This window comes from Rana temporaria, chromosome 3 (genome assembly GCF_905171775.1).
Source record: "Rana temporaria chromosome 3, aRanTem1.1, whole genome shotgun sequence".
Lineage (NCBI taxonomy): Eukaryota > Metazoa > Chordata > Amphibia > Anura > Ranidae > Rana > Rana temporaria.
This window is the reverse complement of record NC_053491.1, coordinates 198,029,913-198,055,298: the sequence shown is the minus strand read 5'-3', so window position 1 is coordinate 198,055,298 and position 25,386 is coordinate 198,029,913. Positions and strand designations below refer to the sequence as shown.

General features: G+C 45.1%; 1 protein-coding gene across 1 annotated transcript; it reads right to left on the bottom strand.

Moving 5' to 3' along the window:
* Window positions 1-7,235: 7,235 nt before the first annotated feature.
* On the bottom strand, window positions 7,236-24,972 carry KICS2 (KICSTOR subunit 2). The gene is made up of 3 exons (XM_040344097.1): window positions 24,547-24,972; window positions 21,297-21,585; window positions 7,236-10,848 (listed from the first exon to the last, which is right to left on the bottom strand). The coding sequence occupies exons 1-3, from the start codon at window positions 24,869-24,871 to the stop codon at window positions 10,038-10,040; spliced, it is 1,425 nt and encodes a 474-aa protein (XP_040200031.1). The 5' UTR covers window positions 24,872-24,972; the 3' UTR covers window positions 7,236-10,037.
* Window positions 24,973-25,386: the final 414 nt, after the last annotated feature.

Sequence of the window (25,386 nt, the reverse complement as noted above, 5' to 3'; positions counted from 1 at the left end):
ATTGTGGCCTGTACAAAGGACCAAATTGAGGGACAGGTCATTAGATCTGGAAACTTCCTAGACGGGAGGCGGAATAGCTTGGGGGAGGAAAGAGGGGGAGGACATAAGGATGGAGGCACCTGGGATGGGCTGGAATCTGGAGCAGGAGAAGGCTCCATTTCTTCTGGGTTACTCTCATCGTAAAGGAGCATGAGATCGCGGAGCGCACGGAACTCAGCCACTGTGAATTGCTTGGTGCGCTCCGCGAGCTCATGCTCCAACCTCACACGAGTTCGGTCATTATCAAAAATGAATTTATATGTCAAATTACGAGCAAAGAGGTACAAATCTTTAATTGTGTGTGTTACTTTAAGGGGGTCGAGTGGGCAGAAGCCCAACCCCAGTTGTAAGACTGAAGACTGATCCTCAGATAGTGCATAGGGGGTGAGATTAATGATATTCAATTGATTATTTTGAGGGGAGTGGGTTGTAGTGGAGTTGGCAAGGTTTGAGTGGGTTTTAGGACGAAAGTATCCAGGTTTCCTTGTTGTTTTTTTATGTCTAAAAAAATAGTCTCGTCACTGATTTTTGTATATCTGTTGGTCATTAGGGCAGTATTCAATACCTTGGGGATGGCACCATGTAATGACGTGGATATTGCTAGATTTTCTGTGGGTAGATTGGTATCGACTAGGTCACCTGCTGTGGGTACACGCTTTTGAGTACTTTTCAGGGCTTTTTTATCTTTTTTAGTTAGGGGTGGCTGGGGAGGTGTGGCTCCACCATATCTCAACCTCTTACGGGTAGAAATAGTCCCTGGAGTACTCGGAAATCGTGTACCACTAGTCTGGGAAGCCATTGAAGAAATTGATGAGTCAGACTCAACTTCAGTATTAGGATTGCCAGGGTGTCTATTGCGGTTAGGGTTTCTCCTACCGGTTTGGCCAGAGGCCCACTTATAGGCGTATCCCTCAGTATAGGCGGTCTTGTCCTTGTTAAACTTGGTTTGTTTTTGGCAAATAATGTCTTTGTTTAGGGTTTCCAAACGCAATTTTAATTCTTTCCACTTATCGGCAAAGACTTGATTGCCGTTTAGGTGTGAAGATTGTGAGTTCATGCCTTCAATTTCTTTATCCAAGGTTATCATATCTTGGGTGTATTGTGTCACTAAAGTTTTTATAAGTTCAGTGCTACAGTTCAAAAGGGTCTTTTCCCAATTCTTTTTAAATTCAGGTGTAGGATCTTTTATGGTAGGGAAGATTTGTACCCGTAGCCCAATGGGGCAAATATTTTCCAACAGATATCGCCTAAAAAATTCTATATGCCAATATAAGTGTGACTTTCGTTTAAGAAGAGCATACATTTTCAAAAAATACGTTTTTAAATCATTTTCAAGTTTATGCGTATTAAGGCAAGATGTTTGAATAGTTGACATGAAACCAACCACGTGGGTACCTGCCGGAGCATGATGGGACGGTGATGCCTATATAAATGGGATGCAAGGCGCACTTCCATCATTACAGCGACAAGAGGCGACGAGTCAAGATCGGAAGAAGGGAAGAGAAGAACCTGACGTCACAGAAGACCGCGCTGGCTGCCTGTTACTAATTGAGCTAACACACAAAGATAGCAGGCAGCCAGCGCTGAAGAAGAAGGCACCGGACAGCTGGAGAAGAACCGGGGTTCGCCGAGTCAACAGCGGAGAGCGGCGAAGAGAGAAGACCCCCGGAGAGCGGAGAAGCCCCCCCCCCCGGAGAGCGGAAGAAGACCCCCGGAGAGTGAAAGAAGACCCCCGGAGAGTGGAAGAAGCCCCCCCTGGTAATAGAGCGAATAAAGAAGACAGGGGGGGCCTCCGGAGCAGAATAATAAATGTGTTTAATAACTTTTACTTTTTGCCTCCAGGTGAATGGATAGGGGTACGATGTACCCCATATCCATTCACTTAGGGTGGGGGGCCGGTATCTGGGGACCCCCTTATTAAAGGGGACTCCCAGATTTCGATAAGCCCCCCGCCCGCAGACCCCGACAACCAACGGCAAGGGTTGTCGGGAAGAGGTCATGTCCTCATCAACATGGGGACAGGGTGCTCTGGGGTGGGAGCACCCAACCCCCCCATGTTGAGGGCATGCGACCTGGCACGGCTCAGGAGGGGGGGGGGGGCGCTCGCTCGTCCCCACTCCCTTCCTGACCGGCCAGGTAGCGTGCTTTGGATACGGGTCTGGTATGGATTGTAGGGGGACCCCCTACGTCGATTTATCGGCGTGGGGGGGGGGTCTCCTTACAACCCATACCAGACCTAAGGGCCTGGTATGCTCCTGGGGGGGGAACCCATGCCGGTTTTTTCTTTGAAAATTGGCATGGAGTTCTCCCTCTCAGGAATGCATGCTGAGCGACGTTATCATTTTTTTTTATAATTATTTGTTTTCCCGGCGCGTATATTTTTTTTCACCCGTCGCAACTTTAGTATCCCGTCGCAATCCACAAAGCCGCCCGGCATCAATTACGTTCGCGCGCTGCACGTCGGGAAAATTACGTCACACGCATGCGCAGTACGGCCGGCGCGGGAGCGCGCCTCATTTAAATTATAAACGCCCCCCGGAGAGGAGGACCGCCTTACGACGGCGGCACTTAAGTTACACGGCCTGAAATTTCTAGGTAAGTGCTTTGTGGATCAGGCACTTAAGTTACACTGACTTAAAGTTTCTACCTAACTGCTGAAAGTTAAGTTACGCCGCCTGGCTGAGGATTTGGCCCAAAGTCCCTAACTCTTTTCCCAAAACACACCCGCAGGGCAGCCGTATAGTACTGCATTTTCTGATGTGTAGGGGGTTCCATTAAAAATCTACTAAAAAGAGGAGCGCGATTGGCTGTGAGAACACATGTGATTTCCCACATCCCCATATGTGTAAACTAGGGTTGTCCCGATACCGATACTGAGCATTTGCCCCCGATGCTTCACCTGATATTTTTTTTTCACCCAAGAGCGGGTTGAGAGGGGGCGGAGAGCGGATTGAGAGGGGGCAGAGAGAAGGCGAAGAGCGGACGGAGAGCAGAGAAATTTTCAGGTATGTAAAACGCGGGGAACATAACAGCTTTCATTTGAATAGCTGTGTGGTCCCCGCCGTGCGTCGTCATATATAGCCCCTCCCCCTTGTCTGGGCACTTTGATAGACAGATCACCCATCCCAGGATTGGACAGGTGATCTGTCTATCAAAGTGCCCAGATAAGGGGGTGGGGCTATGACGACGCGCGGAGGGGAACACACAGCTATTCAAATGAAAGCTGTTATGTTCCCCGCGCGCTGATCAACTAGATGGCGGTAGAGGCTGGAGACCTACACAAAGCTGCATTTGGGGATACATGGCTGCATTTGGGACACAAGGCTGCATTTGGGGATACATGGCTGCATTTGGGGACACAAGGCTGCATTTGGGGACACATGGACACATTTTTTTAGGTTAAACGCTGGTTTTAGAAAAAAAACACTTCAAGTGTGTACAGAGAGCATCTCTCTCCAAACAAAAGGGAAGTGAGAAGTAAGCTGTTCTGGCTGACTAACCCCCATGGATGATGGGGGTAAGCTTACTGAGGAGAAACAGGAAGTGAGAAATTCAGACAAAGAAAAAAAAAACATTTATAAGGGAAATCTAAATGTAAGTGAACCAACAGTGCACAAGCTTAACCACTTAACCCCCGGACCATATTGCTGGTCAAAGACCAGGCCACTTTTTGCGATTCGGCACTGCGTCACTTTAACTGACAATTGCGCGGTCGTGCGATGTGGCTCCCAAACAAAATTGGCGTCCTTTTTTTCCCCACAAATAGAGCTTTCTTTTGGTGGTATTTGATCACCTCTGCGGGTTTTATTTTTTGGGCTATAAACAAAAATAGAGCGACAATTTTGAAAAAAAATCAATATTTTTTACTTTTTGCTATAATAAATATCCCTCAAAAATATTTTTTTCCCTCAGTTTAGGCCGATACGTATTCTTCTACTTATTTTTGGTAAAAAAAAAATTGCAATAAGCGTTTATCGGTTGGTTTGCGCAAAATTTATAGCGTTTACAAAAATAGGGGATCGTTTTATTGCATTTTTATTAATCATTTTTTTTTTTACTACTAATGGCGGTGATCAGTGTTTTTTTTCGTGACCGACATTATGGCGGACGCTTCGGACAATTTTTGGGACCATGGCCATTTTTACAGCAAAAAATGCATTGTTTACTGTGAAAATGACAATTGCAGTTTGGGAGTTAACCACAAGGGGGCGCTGAAGGGGTTATGTATGACCTCATCTGTGTTTCTAACTGCAGGGGGGTGTGGCTGTAGGTGTGACGTCATTGGTTGTGGTTCCCTATATAAGGGAAGAACGGGGAAGCTGTGTTTACACACAGCTCTCCCCGTTCTTCAGCTCCGGGGACCGATCACGGGACTCCAGCGGCGATCGGGTCCGCGGGTCCCGTGGTCACGGAGCTTTGCTATAATAAATATCCCCCAAAAATACAATAAAAACAAATTGTTTTCCTCAGTTTAGACCGATACGTATTTGTCTACATATTTTTCGTAAAAAAAAAAAAAAAAAAAAAAAAAAAAAAAAAAATCGCAATAAGCGTTTATTGATTGGTTTGCGCAAAAGTTATAGCGTTTACAAAATAGGGGATAGTTTTATGGCATTTTTCTTAATATTATAAAATATCATTATGGTTATTAATATTATTATTGCTATTATAATAGGTGAAGGGGATACCCAATCAGAACAGCCAGTTAGATTAGGGTCAGATAGCTCGCAAAGCTGTAATGAAGGACTTGATTTATAATACAGATTTTGTTCATAGCACAGATGGATCCTAAACAGATTCTGGATGCATAGCAAGTCGCAGGTGCTCAAAAAATATGATGCATTCTGTCCTCTATCCAAAAATAAAGTCATTAAAAAAACTTTTTGAAATTCTGTTCGATTTTAGGACTTTTATACAATAAATAACATCTCTCAAAATGAATTCTCAGCAGGTAAATTACAGCAGCTCTGTATTTATATACCAGTAAATGTATTTTTATTAATGTAAGCATTGTAAAATACCAAAATTTTACTTGGTAGCAGCCTATTAAGTCTAGTGCACACGATCATAAAATAAAAAAAAATACGGCTTTTTCAAAACAATTATACGATAATCTGATTGTTAGACCGTAGCTTTCAAGAGCTGATCATGACAGTTAATGCGAAATTATCCGAAGGGACAAAACACAAACAAAATTCTCCTACTATAACAAGCCCCCACATGTTCGGAAAACAAAAGAAAATATTGCAATACATAACGTCACTTCCAAAGTTGTAATCCGTCGAACGAAAAATTTTCATAAGGTTAGTAGCCTCTTTCATTACGATATGAGACTAGCATGTAAAAACAGAAGAAAAAAATAATATTGATGAACAATTGTCCAATATCCTCATCGTTTGTACAAGGCTTTAGAATCTCTGTATACAGAGATCACACGCAGAGACAAGACCTGTAACTTAAATGTGGCAGCCACAAATTATGCCTTTTTTACTACCAGACAGGACTGTACTGTGCGACAGCTGATCAAAAGCTCAGAACTAGATGGACAGAAATACAAACCTTTTAGAAGGGGAAACGGTTGCAAAATTGATTACATCTGTGTATTTCGCCGATTCCCTGGGGTTGAACTAATAATATACAATACAGTATAATTCATACATATATTTTGATTTTCTTAGATTCGTTTCCAGTTTTGGTATATCCAATAGATGTGTATTTACAACATTTCAAAGTCATACCTTTTGTTCAGTTTATCCCAGGGCTCGACAAATGCCAGGTCACCATTGTGACTAGAAATTGCATCCTTGCCTCCCTCTCATGATCTCCGCAAGGGATAGGTTCACCCAGCTTAGGTTCGTTCACCAGGCCTACTACTCTCCAGAGCGCCTGGCCAGGATATACCCTGATAGGAATGCCCTTAATGTGCCTTGGAAACAGGCTCCTTCTTCCATGTTGTATGGTCCTGTCCACATCTCCAGACCCTTTGGAAGGGGGTGGTGGCCGATATCAACTCTATAGGTACACTTAGAGTCCCATGCGACCCGTTGCCACTGCTGCTGGGTATTGTGGACACCTTGGCTACAATGCAGGGAAAAAAAACACTTTGTATTCTACGCAGCCTTCTATGCGAGGAGAGCTGTCCTCCTGAAATGGAATGATCCCACCCCTCCAACGGTGCGACTGTGGAGAGCCCTGGTGAACGCAGCACTGCCGTTCTACAAACTAACCTACCTAACCTATAATTGTCCCAAGAAATTTGACAAAATCTGGGTGGCGTGGGTTAAGGTGAGGCGGCTCACTTTAGATTGAGGGTTTGAGAATATGGTATGCCGGGCCAGGGAGTGACTGAGGCCTCACTGACTTTGTGGTCTTGACCCCCCCCCAATGTCAATACTAGCCTAGGAACTTGGCATTCCATGGGTTCCCAAATCTCTGGGCTTCCCCCTACTTCTATTTGTTATGGCTCATGTCGGGTTCGGGCCCATACCTCCACTATATCCAGTTCACGGGTGATGTAACCCCCTTCCCCCTTGTGCCTTTTCTGTCCTCCGCTTCATGGTTGCTGCACTCATGTCACAAGACGTGTGGATTAGTGGACATACCTTTACTAGATCATAACATCTAAAGATAATGTACCTCTGTGTTTGATGCTGTGCTGTTAATCTGTAATGTCAGATGTAGATAACGATTGAGAACGTACCGCTGTTTTTTTTTTTTTTTTAAATAAACTTTTTTTTTTTTTTTTTTTAAACATAAAGGGAAAGAAAATTGCGTCCTGGCGCCTGGGCTTCTGTCAGCCCATTTATTGGCGACACCAGCTCACATGCTCCAAGCCGAGCGGGTCTTGAAGACGATCTCCATTCTAAAGGGGCTGGGCTGAGCTGTGTAGCCGATTGGACAGGATCAGGTGTATACCTCTGTCTGGGGGGCGGATCAGATGTTGGGGACAGGCTCTGTGCGCAAGTGTCGGGGAAGACCTTCGTAAATCAAAATAAAAAAAACTTTAGCTGGCTCCTAGATTTAAAGCAAATTTGGCGTATCCAATTTTTAAAATGTAAAAATGGAAATCCACTTTGGCAGATTGAAAAATATTGCATCTTTTGATGACAGAGAACAAAAACTGATAACAGATTGGCAAGGTGAATGACATAACTACCAATAATAAAAGCATTGTATGCAAAAGAAGGCAATGAGAACACAGTTGAAATTTGATTTTAATTCAGCAGCATAACTTAAAACACCCAGTCATTAGTGCAGTTAAACAGAGCCGTCCTACCACAATAAGTCCACCATATTGCAACAATCCTTTTCAGCAGGAACGTTCAAAATCTACTTATAAAATAAAAAAGTTATTTTCAGTGTTTGAATTGCATTGATATAACTGCGATCATAATCTACCATGTAAAAATATATAAGTGTGCATCTGTTGAAAAACGCCCATATTTAAAAACAAATAAGGCCACAACCCAATGTTTACCGAGGTGTTCCAATCATGGAAAACGTATTCCCTAATTTATGGTTTTCAACAGTTTTCCAGAAACTGGAATAGCAGCTACAAAATTATTGCATTACATTTAGTACTGTAGAATCCCAAAGGGTATCTATAGCATCTTTTGTAAGAAGAACACAAAAATAGCATAATCCTTCTCTCTGATCACAAAGTATACAGGTTGTGTAGAATCCCAAAGGGTATCTATAGCATCTTTTGTAAGAAGAACACAAAAATAGCATAATCCTTCTCTCTGATCACAAAGTATACAGGTTGTGGTGTCTATTATAGAAGACATTATCAACTTAAGAGTTGCCATCTTAAGTTACAGTGCCCCAATGAGCAATGATGCTGGCATACACAATGATATGAATGATGAAATGCTTTATCTGTGAGAAGTTACTTTAGGCTCGATGCGAAACATTTTTTGGTCAACAAGTAATTGTGACTTGCCCAGCAACATTGCAAGACGTTGACACTTGTGACTAAAACAAATTAACAGTCATATCTCAGCAAAATCTTTCAGGTGCCAACATTGGCTGACAAGGTGCAATAAAATCAACCATAACTTACAACCAAGCACTGTAAACACGTTCTTAACATTTCAAGAATATACTGAAAAGCATTGGAATAAAATTCTACAGATGAATGGTTGGATGTGAAGTTTAGAAGAACACAGAAACAAGTTATCTGATATAAAATATATAGACAAAATTAGAAGAACTTTGGAAAGGCAAGTTACATGCATGTCACTCAATTTGCCCATGGCCAAGTTGTAGCAGAAGTACTGTTGAAGCTTCTTGCCCCCGGTAATGAGGATTCATTTTCTAAGAATGCTGAAGGCATGCCCTATGTGCTTATGCCTACTATAGGGTGGTGCAGCTGCCTTTGTCTAATGTTTACATCTGAGATCAGCAACTGGAGAAAAATAATGGCAGCAGGTCACTACCATCTCCCTAGCTGCCTGTAAAAAAGTAGGCCTTTCCCTGAAAGTGAAAGTAAAGGCAAACCCCAACCAACACGAAACCTATGCTCAGCCACATTCTTAGCCTAATCCATCTAGCCTTGTAAAGAGAGAGAGAGAAAAAAAAAAAAAAGCTATACTTACCTGTTCTGCAGCCACTCCTGTCCGGTCCCAGGCTGAGCTGTCAGCGGCAGCTTCAGCATGTAGGAGAGGCAGCTGACAACAGAAGCCCAATACTAAGTCTATGGGTGAGATCACTTCCCAGGTATATCCCAACCATTGTTGTCGTCTTTCTCCTGCACACAGAGGGCTCCACTGGAGACCAGAGTAGCTTCAGAACAGGCAAGTAGAGCAAGTTTTATTCTTTACAGGGCTAGATAGATCAGGCTTAGAACGTGGCTGACAGTAGTAAGTTTAGGGTTAGTTAAGTGTCGCCTTTACTTCTACTTCAAGTCCGATTTAGCAATAATAATTAGTTCAGCCTATAAGACATTTTAAAGACCATACATGCAGCTACAGAAGGAATAACACGAATCACCATACACAGGTGTGGTCAACAAGACAGATCTACAATAAAATTTAACATAACACTGAACAGGAGGTTTTTGCCTTAAAAAAGCAAGGCAAAAAATCAGGCTTAAAATGTTAAGTTGTCCTTATTGTGCTTGCTTTTGATGGAATGGAAGGCGGGCAGATTATTCAAAAGGTCCAAATCCTTCATTCATAGATGAGGTTTCATTTTTTTAACCTATAGTATAGGCTTCTATGATTGGAGGAGCTGGTCAAAAAGGGCAGGCATAGCCAGAAACCTTTTGAGTTTTAGGAGCTCCCTCAGCTCTATTAACCCTTGCAGCACCATAATTTTTTTTTGGGGGGGGGATTAATGAAACCATTTGACGCACGAAGCACATCTCATATTGCTAAGAGGTGTACACGGCAATTTAGAAGTCTGAGGTAAATATAGGGTAGCCATTGCAGATGCACTTCTGAAAATGCTGGCTTCCATATTTTGGAGTCACTTGCTTACAACAGAGTTTGAGTTCAGTGACTGCAAGCTTGTTCTGGGTTTGCGCCTTAGAGAGTACTGAAGCCAGAGAGAAAGACAGACAAATAGTACTTTCAGGGAAACAAAAACAAAATAAATAAATAATTGATAAGCATATCCATTGTTCTCTCATTACAGGATTTCTCCTAACTGCACTGCACTAGATAACATAATGGCAAAGTGGCAAGAATAATTCCACCCACAATTGAGATTTCTATCTTGAGTACACACGATCAGATTCCAAGGTGTCAAACAGTTGCTACTAGATTCTCAACTTATTGTATGTCGCAGTCAACTCGGCAGAGATGATGTAGTGGGTGTGTGGCTGGGAAAAAATAAGCAGAGACTCCTGCTTGGAGATATTACCTTCAGAGCCCTTAAGGATAGGATATATGGAAGGGTTAAGATTCAGTTACGATCAGTGTTGTCATTTAAAGCTATAAGATGTCAGAGACAACAAATCGTATATCCGGCTATGCCACATCATTTTACCCATCCGTTTAACCTTTAGAGCCTGGCTTTAAACTTGCAAATACTCTGGAACTTTTGAGGGAATGGGAAAGCTCATTGAGAAAGGAAATAAAGTGTGAATCTTTCTCAGACTTTTTTGACTCAAAGATCACAACAAGGGTAAAATGTGGCTCAGGACGTGTCAGAAAATAGGTACTTTGAACTTTATCATCGTAAAAGTATACAACTTTCTCTAAAGTGTTCAGATCTGCACTTTTGTCACTCATTATCATAATAACATTGGGCCAGTGCATAACCGGCCTGTCAGAGGGCAATGATACTACGGCAGGATATTGGTCCACACCTTTGGGGGCTTCTCTATAAGAATCTGGATGGTGGTAGCCATGACCTTGAAAGCTTTCTGAACCTCTGTTGTCGAAAATTAAGGACACATTGACCGCATCGTATTTTCTTATGAAGCTGGAGATTTTTCCAAAGTAGTCTGAATTCGTTTTAGCAGTCAAGGTTTTCATTTCTGAGGTCTGTCGGCTTAAAGCTTCATGGAAGTAAAAAGTAAACTTGGCTAATAGATTATTTTTAAACTTCATGAGCCACAGGAAAAGATGTGGAGGCTGCACTGCCTTTTGTGACTGTCCTCCAAATAAATGTTTCTTGGTCTCTTTTTGCTTCTCAAATATTTGACCCCAAGTCTGTAGTTTAGTATGGGCATTGTGCAAATTTACAAGAGACAAGAGAAACTTCCACTCAAATATCAAGCTCTGTGCTTTTAAAAGGTGTGAAAGAACATCAACTTCAAGCTGGAATCCACTTTCTAGAGGAGACAAGAGAGGATGATGAAACCTACAAAAAAAGGACAAAGCAATATGTAAATACAGGGCCATGTAGATCAGACACATTAGTATAAAAAGGCATAAACATCTGATATTTACAAAAATCATACAAAAATACAGCAAAATCATTAAAATGTACTGACTATAATGTGGTCATACTTTTTGACCTAAAAGCCTAGATTAAGTTTATTTTTTATTTAGCATGAGGGACAGTACTGGCAGCCATATTTGTGTTGGTGGCTGCCATCTTAGTCCATTGATCCTCCCCCCATTGGTAATCTTCTGGTGCTGCAGAGGTTATACACACCCACATACATACATATACACACAAAATAAGTATTGAACACATCACCATTTTTGTAGGTAAATATACACTGCTTGGTAAAAAAAAAAAAATACTAAAAGATGTAGACCTACACAAGGCTGGAATGGGCCACACGACAATTGCCAAGCAGCTTGGTAAGAGGGTGACAACAGTTGGTGCAATTATTCGCAAAAAGGAAGAAACACAAAATAACTGTCAATCTCCCTCGGTGTGGGGCTCCATGCAAGATCTCACCTTGTGAAGTTTCAATGATCATAAAAACGGTGAGGAATCAGCCAAAAAATACATGGCAGAATCTGGTAAATGATCTTAAGGCAGCTGGGACCATAGTCATCAAGAAAACAATTGGTAACACATTATGCCGTGAAGGACTGAAATCCTGCAACACTCACAAGGTCCCCCTGCTCAAGAAAGCACATGTACAGGCCCATCTGAACTTTGCTAATGAACATCTGAATGATTCAGAGAAGAACTGGGTCAAAGTGTTGTGGTCAGACGAGACCAAAATCAAGCGATTTGGCCTCAACTCGCCGTGTTTGGAGGGAGGATGAGGAATGCTGCCTATAACCCCCAAGAACACCATCAAACATGGAGGTAAAAAACATTATGCATTGGGGGTGTTTTTCTACTAAGGGGACAGGACAACTTCACTGCATCAAAAAGGACAATGGATAGGGCCATGTACAATCAAATCTTGGTTGAGAACCTACTTACCTCAGGCAGGGCATTGAAAATAAGTATTTCAGCACGACAATGGCCCAAAACATATAGCCAAGGCAACAAAGGAGTGGCTAAAGAAGATGCACATTAAGGACCTGGGACTGGCCTAGCCAGTCTCCAGACCTTAATCCAGGGATCCTAAAACTATGGCCCTCCAGCTGTTGCGGAACTACACATCCCAAGAGGCATTGTAAAACTCTGACATTCACAGACATGACTAGGCATGATGGGAATTGTAGTTCCTAAACAACTGGAGGGCCATAGTTTGAAGGCCCATGCCTTAATCCAATAGAGAATATGTGGAGGGAGCTGGAGGTTCGAGTAACTAAACTCCAGCCTTGAAACCTTAATGACCTGGAGAGGATCTACAAAGAGGAGCAGGAAAAAAATCCCTGCTGAGATGTGTGCAAACCTGATGGCCAACTGCAAAAAACATCTAAACTCTGCTGTAGTGGTCAACAAGGGTTTTGCCATCAAGTACTTCTGTTTTGCAAAAGGTCAAATACTTATTGCACTCATTAAAAAGCAAATCAACATGTCACTGATAGCAGAAATAGATATGGAGCCACTGTGTAAGCCCAGCTAGCTGGAATTTTGTACCTCCTCTCATCTTTTGCACTTGAACTGCTGCTATATTCTATACTGACATTTTATGAAAATAAAAAAACTGTTATTTGAAAAAAAAGCAAATCAACTTATTACTTTTTTAAAGCAGCTCACTGAGAGGCTGAGACGGGTGTCAGTCCAGGCACCTGGCGGATCCAGACTTTGTCACGATGAGGCGGTGCCTGGACTCAAATACGTGACCTCAGCAAAGAGCGGACTTCAGTCACAGGAGCGCAAAACTAATTGCACTCCTGTGATCCATAGGAGAAGCCCAGCCCAACGAGCTTTTAAGGAGAGAAAGCCCTTTGGCTTGGGTTGCATATATGCTCAAAATTACAATATATGTACAATCTGCCAGAAAAATACAAGTTAATCTCTCCATTAGAGACTATGGAGCTAAAAAAAAAAAAAAAGGCTAAAATGCTGTACCACATGGTAAAAACTATAGTTAATAAGAAACAGAAAAAAACAACACTGACAATTCAATTGCCGTCTACAGACCACTAAAGAAAAGGACTAATATGGATCATCATACCACAGTCTGAGGATATAATTACTTTCCTTGAATAGACAGACCTTCATCCCAAAACAAAGTGAATTCCAGCTCAAATTGATAATTCAGGGTTGCTGAATGGTTACTGCCAAGCTGAATCACATGCTGATTTTTCATTGTCTTGGCAACACCACACCGCAAAGATTCCAAAGTCCACTCAAAAGACAAAATTATTTGTGGAGTCAGTCTTTAACTACCTTCCGCCTGCCGTGTAGGAAAATTAGTGCGGGCGGGATCCCCTCTCGTTCTGGGGGGGCCGTCATATGTTGTTGCACCACATTCCTAGGACACGGCGGGACCCCGATCTCGCTAAAGAGCTGATGATGTGGCTTTACCCATGTGATTGGCTGTGTCCAATAACATGTAAATACGGAAGTGCCGTTTAGTAGCTCTCCTCGCCTTACAGCGACAGTGTGAATCCTGTCACATGATAGCAGGGCACTGGCCCAATCAGCTGTGGGGCACTTCCCTGCAACCAGACATAAGAGGGGTGGGAATGCTGGGGACATTATTGGCCCAATATAATACATATTAGGTCAAGCATCCCTATCCCCATGTTAAGTGTGGCTTCGAGGCCAGCGGCCTGCTATCCCGTGACCGTTTCCCGCAGACTAAAGCCTAGGAGGTCAACCGATATGGATTTTTCTCTGGCCGATGCCCATATTTAGAAACTGGGGCGGCCGATATAGGACGACGATTTTTGTGGCCGATATTTTAGGCCAATAAAAAAAGAAAAAAAACACACACACACACACACACACACCTCCCTGCTTGCTCCTGTCACACTACCAAACTCTTGATGTCCTCAGTACAGATGGCACTGACAGATGGCACCGGCAGGTTTCACACGGTAACTGTGTGAAACTGACGAGAGAGAGAGAATTGAGCTTGATGTCGGGGGTGAGCGGGACCCAGGCAGGGTATCAAACACCAGCCAATGATTGGGCTGTTTAAAAAAGGGGGCATGGCTGGATCCCACCCACCCCCGACATAAAGCTCAATTTTGACAGCTCCTCTCTCCCCACTGTTACGTGTCAGTTTCACACTCAGCGGCTCTGGCAAGCATCAAGTGCGGTGCTGAGTGTGGAGAAGGGAGGAGGAACACTTGTGGGTGCAGTCAGTGTTAAATATCAGCCTAATTTGCATAATAAAACAGCCGATGCCGATCAAACATGGCCAAATATCGGCCGATATATGGGTAAATCTGAAGACAAAAATCTGCAGAAAATCAAATAGTGCGTATGGGGCCTTAGACTGATCTGGGTTTAGCCTAAACCATAGCTCATCGCTACTCCTGAATACAGTTGCATGCTAAAATTTGGGCACTACTGGCCAAATTACATATTTAGGCAATTGTGCAAGTAAAAAGTAGTAAACTACAGCAGCAAACAAAATGTTAAAAATACATACTTACAAATTTTAATGCACAGTTACATGTTTTATTTCTCAAGTCTTAAAGTGGTTGTAAACTCTTACAGGTAAGCCTATAATAAGACTTACCTGTAGCTACCCTGGATATCTCCTAAACCTGTATGGCTTAGGAGATATCCCGTTTGTGCTGATGTCATCCTCACATGTGCACTGGGGCAAACTGAAGCAATGGCACGTATGTTCAGTGAGTGTGCCATCGCTTCAGTCCGTGTGCAGTTACCGGCGGGAGTGACATCATGGCTCCGGCCAATCACAGCGCCGGAGCCCACAATACCCATAAGCTGCTAGGGGAGAGATGTTGCACCCAGGGGGGGGGGGTCATTGGACGAGTACCGCTGCGGGGGCTTTGATGCAAGGCAAGCTATGCATACTAGCCCTTTATTCCTTTGTCTTGCAGGGTTTTTATTTTTTTACCCTAAGGGTTTACAACCACTTTAACTCTTGTCCACCATGGACATGTCTTAGACATAACAGGAGTCAAAGGGTTAATACAAGATTACAGCCATGGGCTTTTTTGCTTCAGTTTATTACTATCACAAATCTGATTTAAAAAAATGAAAAAAACCCTGCCTCCATGTACTAAAAGGTAAACAAACATACGCCTAGGATGCATTTGTGTACATAAAACACTTATTATGAAAGTCATATTGGGTATTGTCACGCATGCTGTAAGGCTGCATTCACATCTAGACGGACGAAATCGCGGCGTTTTGTCGCCGCAAATCGCGGTAAAAATAGCGGCGTTTTGTACCGCGATTTGCGGCGACAAAACGCCGGTATTGTCCGCCTAGATGTGCCCCAAGATGACCCCCTCTATGGAGATGATTCCCATCTCCTAGCCGAACGCTCGAAGACGCCTGAAAAAAAGGGATTTTTGATACAGCTTACCTGTAAAATCCTTTTCTTGGAGTACATCACGGGACACAGAGCAGCATATTCATTACTATGTGGGTTATATGGAGTACCTTCAGGTGATGGACACTGGCAATCTCAAACAGGAAATGCCCCTCCCTATATAACCCCCTCCCATAGAAGGAGTACCTCAGTTTTGTAGCAAGCAGTATGCCTCCCAAAATGGTCCCCAAAAGAGGGGTGGGAGCTCTGTGTCCCGTGATGTACTCCAAGAAAAGGATTTTACAGGTAAGCTGTATCAAAAATCCCTTTTTCTTTCTCGTACATCACGGGACACAGAGCAGCATATTCATTACTATGTGGGATGTCCCAAAGCAATGCTTACAATGAGGGGAGGGAGAACATCTCCAAGACAAAAGGATTTAATTTAGAGATATACTCAAATCATAATAAATCCAACTTAGTTGAGAAAAATAATTTTAAATATTAAATTTAACTCAAAAGGGAGCCCCCGGAATCCGAGGGTCTCAAACTGCAGCCTGCAGTACTGCCTGCCCAAAGGCTGTATCAGTATTCCTTCTTACGTCCAACTGGTAAAATTTTGTAAACGTGTGGACAGAAGACCAGGTTGCCGCCTTGCAAACTTGAGCCATAGAGATCTGGTGGTGTGCTGCCCAGGAAGCGCCCATGGCCCTAGTAGAATGAGCCTTTAATGATAACGGAGGAGGCAACCCTTTCAAGCCGTAAGCCTGAGTGATTAACTGCTTAATCCATCTTGAGATGGTGGACTTTGCAGCTGCCTGCCCCTTCTTGGGCCCATCCGGTAAAATGAACAACACATCTGTTTTCCGGATCTTCTCTGTAGCTTTAAGATAGGCCTTCATGGCCCTGACAATATCCAAGGTATGCAGCAACCCTTCCTTTCTGGAAGTAGGTTTAGGAAAGAAGGATGGTAATACCAAATCCTGGTTTAGATGAAAACTGGATATAACCTTTGGTAGGAAGGAAGGATGAGGGCGGAGAACGACCTTGTCCTTATGCAAAATAAGATATGGTTCCTTACAGGATAAGGCGGCCAGTTCCGACACTCTTCTGGCGGAAACCATGGCGACCAAAAATACTAACTTCCTTGTCAGTAGAACCAAAGGAATTTCAGCCAACGGCTCAAAAGGTTGTTTCTGTAAACTTGACAGAACAAGATTTAAATCCCACGGACAAAGCGGGGATTTAACTGGAGGATTAATACGTAAGACCCCTTGAATGAAGGTCTTAACTAGCGAGTGGGTGGCCAGCGGCCGCTGAAACCACACTGACAAAGCCGAAATCTGTCCTTTGATTGTGCTTAATGCCAGTCCTTTATCCACTCCTAGCTGGAGAAAACTTAATACTCTATCGATGGTAAATTTGCGAGAAAGCCATCGCTTGGACTCACACCAGACTACATAGGCCTTCCAGACCCTGTAATAAATCACCCTAGAGACCGGTTTCCTGGCTCTGATTAGGGTAGAGATTACTTTCTGAGACAGACCTCTACCCCTGAGAATCAGGGATTCAGCTTCCAGGCCGTCAAATTTAGATGCCGTAAGGCAGGGTGGAGGATCGGACCTTGCGATAGCAGGTCTGGCCGTAGAGGAAGAGTCCAAGGGTCTCCCACTACCATCTTTAGGATTAGTGAATACCATGCCCTTCTGGGCCATGCTGGAGCTACCAGGATGACTGGTATGTGCTCCACCCTGATCCTGCGCAGCAGGCGGGGTAGTAACTGGATCGGGGGAAAAGCATAAAGAAGTTTGAACTGATGCCAAGGGTAAACCAGCGCATCGGTTCCGCAGGCCATCGGATCCCTTGAGCGGGATATGAACCTGTCTAGCTTCTTGTTGAGTCTCGATGCCATGACATCCACGTCCGGCACTCCCCATCTTTGGCAGAGTGCTTGAAAGATTTGTGGATGTAGAGACCATTCCCCCGGCAACAGAGTCTGGCGACTTAAGAAGTCCGCCTGAAGATTGTCCACTCCTGGAATGAATATTGCCGATATGCAGGGCACATGAGCCTCTGCCCATAGGAGAATCAAGCTCACCTCTCTCTGAGCGGCTTGACTCTTGGTTCCCCCTTGGTGATTTATGTATGCCACGGCCGTGGCATTGTCTGATTGAATTCTCACCGGGAACCCCTGCAATTTGGACGTCCAAGCCCTGAGGGCTAGTCGAGCAGCTCTGAGCTCCAAGATGTTGATGGGCAACTGCCTCTCTGGCTTTGCCCAAGTACCTTGGCAAGTGCAACCATCCAAAATTGCTCCCCAGCCCGTCAGGCTGGCGTCTGTGGTTACTATCTTCCAAGCCACTGGGCTGAAAGACTTCCCCTTCACTAGATTCTGAAGGGAGCCCACGAGGAGGCCAGCGTTTGCCTGTCATCCAGGCTAGGAGGAAGAAACCCATGCAGCATCGCCTGGAGGCTTGCAGGTAAGCACAGCTCTCTTAACACACACACACAGCCACTCAATGCTTCAATACTACTAGGGAGGTCACCTCTTATGGGGAAATAACACATAAAGCCATCCTATCATTAAGATATGTGACTTACTTTGCCAGATGCAGCGCATAACTTTAGGCATGTCCCCTGTGACCCCCCAGAAAAACCTGCTAAGAACCAAGTTCCGCAAGTTTCCCCTCACTTACCTGCTCCATGCCGCAGGACTTTGCCAAGCAAGAGGCCCAATCTTCCCCCATCTCCGTGGGGCTGTCTAGACCTTCAGGCCCTGGGTTCCTATGAAGGATCCACTGTCCTGGGCCCATATAGCACTCTGGCAACAGAAACATTAGGCCCCCAAAGGTTTCTAAGTTCCGGGCCCAGGGTCCAGCTCTCTAAAAAGAGAAGCATTATGGGCTATACCCCAAGGGTTTGGGGTCCGGTTACTGACCACTTTAGCGCTGAGGCCTTTGGACAGAACCGGTTAGCTCACCTAATCCCAAGGATGCGGAGGCAAGCTAAACCATGACCAACACCTAAGACACTGGCGTAAAAACTGAGGTACTCCTCCTATGGGAGGGGGTTATATAGGGAGGGGCATTTCCTGTTTGAGATTGCCAGTGTCCATCACCTGAAGGTACTCCATATAACCCACATAGTAATGAATATGCTGCTCTGTGTCCCGTGATGTACGAGAAAGAAAAAGGTCCGGGACCTTTTTTCACGCGGCAGGCGACAGGCGTCCGGCGTGGAGATGTGAACCATCTCCATAGAGGGACATCTGATTTCAGCCCTCTGGCGGCAGCGGCGTAGCGCTACAGGCGTAAAAACGCCTAGGTGTGAATGGGGTCTAAGAAGAGGAATAATTCTAGGTTCATTGTTTACAGTAAGCTGTGAAATTAGCTGTTTTTTTTTTAAATGGTCGCCCATGTACAATTTTAGGTGCCTTAGTTTAGATCTTGACAATATTTGCAATCTAATAACTTGACACACGGCACCATATGGCAACTGACCCCTCAGGCACCCAGCTCTATTACACTGGGGTGGGGAGAAAGTTCTGTGCAAGCTCTTAAAGCGGAGTTCCACCCAAAAGTGGAACTTTCGCCCATCGGATTCCTTACCGCCTCAGCGTGGGGCTCCCTTCTCCTCCCCTGGCCCAGGAGGAGAGAGGAGCAGGCCTCGCATATGCACAGTCGAAGCCAAAAGGCTACACTGCCGGGTACCCTTACCCGCAATGGCGGCAGTAGCACCCGACAGCTGATAAAAACATCAGCTGCGGGTGCCGAAATCATTGGACTCCAGGACAGGTAAGTGTCCATTTATTAAAAGTCAGCAGCTGCAGTATGTGTAGCTGCTGGTTTTAATTTTTATTTTTTTTTGGGGGGAGGGCGAAACACTGCTTTAAGTCATGATTTGCAGCTTACAAATGACTTCCTCTTCATTCCTGTATAAAAATGTATTTGGAATTAACTAGGTTCACACATGGGTTTTTAACACTCATCAGAGAATCAATGAGGAGAATTTACCATCTCTGTAGCAGCTGTGCATGGAAACCAATCAGCTTATATATTTTAGATTAAAAATGTAAGTGAACAAGCTAAAGTTAGAAGCTGATTAGTTACTGTGCACAGTTGGTCTGGCTTCTAGCTGCTATAGTCTGAAGGCTTGTTTACACTTTCTTTAAAACATGGCTTCAGACACGCTTCTCTCCTACATATAAAAATCATATTTTGTTTGCTAGAAAATTACTCAGAACCCCCAAACATTTTATGTGATTTTTTTTTTAGCAGAGACCCAAGGAAATAAAATTGTGGTCATTGCAACTTATGTCACACGGTATTTGCATAGCAAGTTTTCAAATGTGTTTTTCTTGGAAAAAAAAAATGGCTTCATGAATTAAAGCGGTAGTTCACCCCCCCCCCCCCCCCCCCCCCGACACATTTTACCATCGAGACAGGCATTATAGCGCGAGCTACAGTATGCCTGTCCCGATTTTTTTAACCCCGTACTCACCTTGTAGTCGTCTATCGTAGATTTCGGCTCCCGCGGGGAATGGGCGTGCCTATGGAGAGGGAGGATGATTGACGGCCGGCCCTGGCACGTCACTCTCCCCGAAGACAGCCGGAGTAGGTCTCGGCTCTTCACGGCGCCTGCGCACAGGCTATGCGCACGCGTCGTGAAGACCAAGCCTATTTCGGCTATTTCCGGAGAAGCGTGACGCGCCAGAGCCGGCCGTCAATCATCCTCCGTCTCCATAGGCACGCCCATTCCCCGGTATCTTCGATGGACGACTACAAGGTGAGTACGGGGGTAAAAAATTCGGGACAGGCATACTGTAGCTCGCGCTACAATGCCTGATTTTAAGGTAAAAGAAAATTTTTTTTTTTTTTTCCCGTCGATAGGGTGAACCCCCGCTTTAAATAAAACAAAACACTTTTAGCCTGATTTTCTGTGTGTAAGATGTTACGCCGAGTAAATAGATACCAAACATGTCATGCTTTAAAATTGCATACACTCGTGGAATGGCGCCAAACTTCAGTACTTAAAAATCGCCAAAGGCGACGCTTTTAAAAATGTTTACAGGTTATCTGTTTAGAGAGTTACAGAGGTCCTGGGCTACAATTCTTGCTCTCACTTCAACGTTTGCGGCGATACCTCGCGTTTGGTCTGAACGCTGTTTACATAGGCTATTGCGATGTACGTATGTGTTCATGGGGACAGGGGAGCTTTAAAAAATATAGTTATTGTTTATTTTAGACACTTTCCCTTTACATTATTTATTTTTTGATCGCTTTTGTACCTATTACAAGGAATGTTAACATCCCTTGTAATATAAATAGGGCATGACAGGTCCTCTTTACAGCGAGATCTGGGGTCTCACCTCTAGGCTGGAAAGCCTAAGATTAAGAAAGCAACACACACACACACACACACACACACACACACACACAAACGATCTCGGCTTCCCAGCCAAAGAAAACAGCAGTGTTTACATTTGCAGAGGCCGGACGTGACGTCATAACATCACACCCAGCCTCCGAAGGTCATAGAGATGACCAGGGACCATCTGGTCCTTGGTTAGCTCCATGACAAACGGCCGCTGCCCGATTCAGGCATCGTTTTAATATCCTCACTCAAAGTCCAGACGTCATATGAAGTCCTTGGGCAGGAAGTGTTTTAAGCTCTCTTAACGGCAGTCAAAGCGCCTGTCACTAAATAAAATAGTTAGCTTACAGTTCTGTTTACACATTGCTTTTGCTTCAAATAAAAATCACACACACACACACACTTTTCATTATAGCTTTTAAAAAAGCACCATGAAGTATCACTGAAGCACCACCAAAACATTGCAGAAGCATAAAAAAAAAAAAAAAAAAAAAAAAAACACAACACACATGTAGGTGCTTTAATGTGTGTTGAAGTCAAAGCAAGTGTAACTAAGCCCTTAGTAAATTCCCTGCAATGTTTTGGGGTGGACAAGTGGGATAACTATGATCCTTACCTGGAACTGTACTTCTTTAAAATGACTTCCAAAATATTGACCAGCTCCTCAGCGTTAATGAATTTCTGGTTGCTCAGAGAGTACATTTTTTCATAGAAATCAGCAATTTCCATGCGAGCCTGAACAAAAAAGCACAACTGCTCTGACAGATGGGAGAGCAGTTCTTCCAAGTGAGGTGCTGTGCCACCAATAGCATTTTTCCCTGTTGTCACCACTTTCTTCAGTTCATTGTACAGCGAGGTGTAATTTGTCCTGATTGAATCTTTTCTGCTGAAAAATGATTGACCACCTACAAAAACAGAAAACATTTTAAGGCTCAGTTGAACACATTGGACAATCCTTTTTTCAAGCTTTTACGGTCTATATTAAAGTGTGTATGTGATACCCAACCATGAACTTACCCAAATTCTTCTCTTTTGGTCTGATACATTTACCATGGAGATCATAAGCGCAAAGAAATACCTGTTAATCTACTTGGTTCTGTTTCAGTGCGCTGGCACGACGGTAAAAAAAGTCCTGCTAGCCACATCTTTTCAGCGCTGTTGGAGCAGTGTATACACCTGACCCCTCCCCATTGAAATTGGCCCATTAAGCCTTTTTCGTCCGCTAGCGGGGGTTAAAAGTGCCCCGCTATTGGCCGAATAGCGCGGCAAAAAATAGTGGCACTTCACTGCCGACTTCAAGCGCTGCTCATTGTGAAAGTAGCTTGACACCACCAGTGACATTCAGCCCTGGTTCACACTGGGTACGATTTGAGATGCAATTTGACATGTCAAATCGCATCTCAAATCGGCGGCATTTGCCGGCAATGGCACTGTCCTAATCGGTGCGACGCCGCGGCGCTGCACCGATTTCAAAAAGTAGTTCCTGTACTACTTTTTGCGATTTCGGGCCGCGATTTACATTGAACCCTTCACAGATGTCTCTTAAATCGCGGCCGAAATCGCAGCCGCGAAATCGCGCTAAAATCGCGATTTTACCGCGATTTTGAATTCGCAGCAGTGTGAACCTAGCCTAATACATTGATAATACAATACAACGACACTGGCTGGGAAGGGGTTAACATCTAGCGGCAATCAAAGGGTTAACTGTCTAAAATGTGTAATATGTGCCGATTTTACGAAGAGGCGTGGCTGATTTTTCTTGTTTTGCAGGGAGAAAAAAAAAAAGAAAAAGACAAAGCCATTTCTCTGCTCTGTTGTTACTAAACACAGGGCTCTGAACTGTCATTCGCTAAGCCGATCAGCAGGTCCCAGCCATAAATCATTGGCTGGGACCTGCTAACTGACTTGTGCTGTATCATGCCCCTTACCTGGAAATGGTGGATCACGTACATGTATATTATCTAGCCCAGCGAGGCCACCCTGCCACAGTAGAAGTGTGGTGGGCGGTGAGGATATGGTAAAAGGATGGATTGGGGTATAACAAGTAACATGAGTACTCCTACTCACCTGCCTTCTGCCCCAGGAAGCTCACGCTGTGATCTGTGTATCAGTACTCCTACTCACCCGCCTTCTGCCCCAGGAAGCTCACGCTGTGATCTGTGTATCAGTACTCCTACTCACCCGCCTTCTGCCCCAGGAAGCTCACGCTGTGATCTGTGTATCAGTACTCCTACTCACCCGCCTTCTGCCCCAGGAAGCTTGTGCTGTGATCTGTGTGTATCAGTACTCCTACTCACCCGCCTTCTGCCCCAGGAAGCTCACGCTGTGATCTGTGTGTATCAGTACTCCTACTCACCCGCCTTCTGCCCCAGGAAGCTCACGCTGTGATCTGTGTATCAGTACTCCTACTCACCCGCCTTCTGCCCCAGGAAGCTCACGCTGTGATCTGTGTATCAGTACTCCTACTCACCCGCCTTCTGCCCCAGGAAGCTCACGCTGTGATCTGTGTATCAGTACTCCTACTCACCCGCCTTCTGCCCCAGGAAGCTCACGCTGTGATCTGTGTGTATCAGTACTACTACTCACCCGCCTTCTGCCCCAGGAAGCTCACGCTGTCATCTGTGTGTATCAGTACTCCTACGCGCCCGTCTTCTGCCACAGGAAGCTCACGCTGTCATCTGTGTGTATCAGTACTCCTACGCGCCCGCCTTCTGCCACAGGAAGCTCACGCTGTGATCTGTGTGTATCAGTACTCCTACGCGCCCGCCTTCTGCCACAGGAAGCTCACGCTGTGATCTGTGCATCGGTACTCCCACTCACCCGCTCTGCCCCAGGAAGCTTGTGCTGTGATCTGTGTATCAGTTCTCCTACTCGCCCGCCTTCCGCCCCAGGAAGCTCACGCTGTCATCTGTGTGCATCAGTACTCCTACTCACCCACCTTCCGCCCCAGGAAGCTCACGCTGTCATCTGTGTGCATCAGTACTCCTACTCACCCACCTTCCGCCCCAGGAAGCTCACGCTGTCATCTGTGTGCATCAGTACTCCTACTCACCCACCTTCCGCCCCAGGAAGCTCACGCTGTGATCTGTGTGTGTATCAGTACTCCTACTCACCCGCCTTCTGCCCCAGGAAGCTCACGCTGTGATCTGTGTGCATCAGTACTCCTACTCACCCGCCTTCTGCCCCAGGAAGCTCACGCTGTGATCTGTGTATCAGTACTCCTACTCACCCGCCTTCTGCCCCAGGAAGCTCACGCTGTGATCTGTGTGCATCAGTACTCCTACTCACCCGCCTTCTGCCCCAGGAAGCTCACGCTGTGATCTGTGCATCGGTACTCCCACTCACCCGCTCTGCCCCAGGAAGCTTGTGCTGTGATCTGTGTATCAGTTCTCCTACTCGCCCGCCTTCCGCCCCAGGAAGCTCACGCTGTCATCTGTGTGTATCAGTTCTCCTACTCACCCGCCTTCTGCCCCAGGAAGCTCACGCTGTGATCTGTGCATCGGTACTCCCACTCACCCGCTCTGCCCCAGGAAGCTTGTGCTGTGATCTGTGTATCAGTTCTCCTACTCGCCCGCCTTCCGCCCCAGGAAGCTCACGCTGTCATCTGTGTGCATCAGTACTCCTACTCACCCACCTTCCGCCCCAGGAAGCTCACGCTGTGATCTGTGTTTACCAGTACTCCTACTCACCCGCCTTCTGCCCCAGGAAGCTCACGCTGTGATCTGTGTGCATCAGTACTCCTACTCACCCGCCTTCTGTCCCAGGAAGCTCACGCTGTGATCTGTGTGTATCAGTACTCCTACTCACCCGCCTTCTGCCCCAGGAAGCTCACGCTGTGATCTGTGTGTATCAGTTCTCCTACTCACCCGCCTTCTGCCCCAGGAAGCTCATGCTGTGATAAGCCTTCTCTGCAGCAGCCAAGTGTGCCAGGGCTGCCAGCATGGACGACCAGGAGGTACCAGCCGTCTTGTTGGCCTCTTTCTCCTTCTCCACATTGTCCTTGGCCTTGTCATAGGAGAAGTGCCCCAGGTGGCTGAAGAAGGTCTGCAGGACATTGTGCTCTGCTGTCACGGCTGGGCTCAGCAGCGGAATCATCACTTTGGTCGTCATCAGAAACAACAACTCTTTGTCATTCTCGTCCTCCAGCCACAGGAGCGGCGGGTCATCGCCCTCTTCCTCGGGCACCACCATACAGGGAAGAGCACACGACTCCAGGGAGGAAGGAGGCCGCACAGCCGAGCCGGAGGAAGGAGCGCACGGCGGATTGTTTACACGGCACACGTGACCAGGCAGGAAGTGTGCAGGACGGGGTTATGTTTTATTTTTTTTAAACCTAGCTTTATAGATCAGAACATGAGCAAAGCGTGTAGAGAGAGGACACGTTGCAGATGAGCAACAGCCGCAAAAAACGGCACAAGACACATTTCTGTGCTTATTACACCCTCAGAGACGGCAGAACAGAAGCCTAGGAGAGGGAACATCTGTGCCCCCCACCTTTCCATTGATATTGATAGGAATAGTAGTGGGAAGCATTGTCTGTCCTGTAAACCTGGTATTAACCACTTAAAGACCAAGAAAACTGACACTCTTCGTTTACAAGTAAAAATCTGCATTTTTATTATATATAATAAATATAGAGAGCCTAGAGAATAAAATAGCGATCCTTGGAATTTTTTACGTTGCATGTATTTGCACAGCCGGTTTAA

Excerpts from the sequence above, each read along its gene's own strand:
- KICS2 (XM_040344097.1), bottom strand. The coding sequence starts at position 24,871 with ATGGTGGTGCCCGAGGAAGAGGGCGATGACCCGCCGCTCCTGTGGCTG. Across the intron at positions 21,586-24,546 it reads CTTCCTGGGGCAGAAGGCGG|GTGGTCAATCATTTTTCAGC; the intron begins GTGAGTAGGAGA and ends CTGTTTTTGTAG. Across the intron at positions 10,849-21,296 it reads TTAAAGAAGTACAGTTCCAG|GTTTCATCATCCTCTCTTGT; the intron begins GTAAGGATCATA and ends CTTTTTTTGTAG.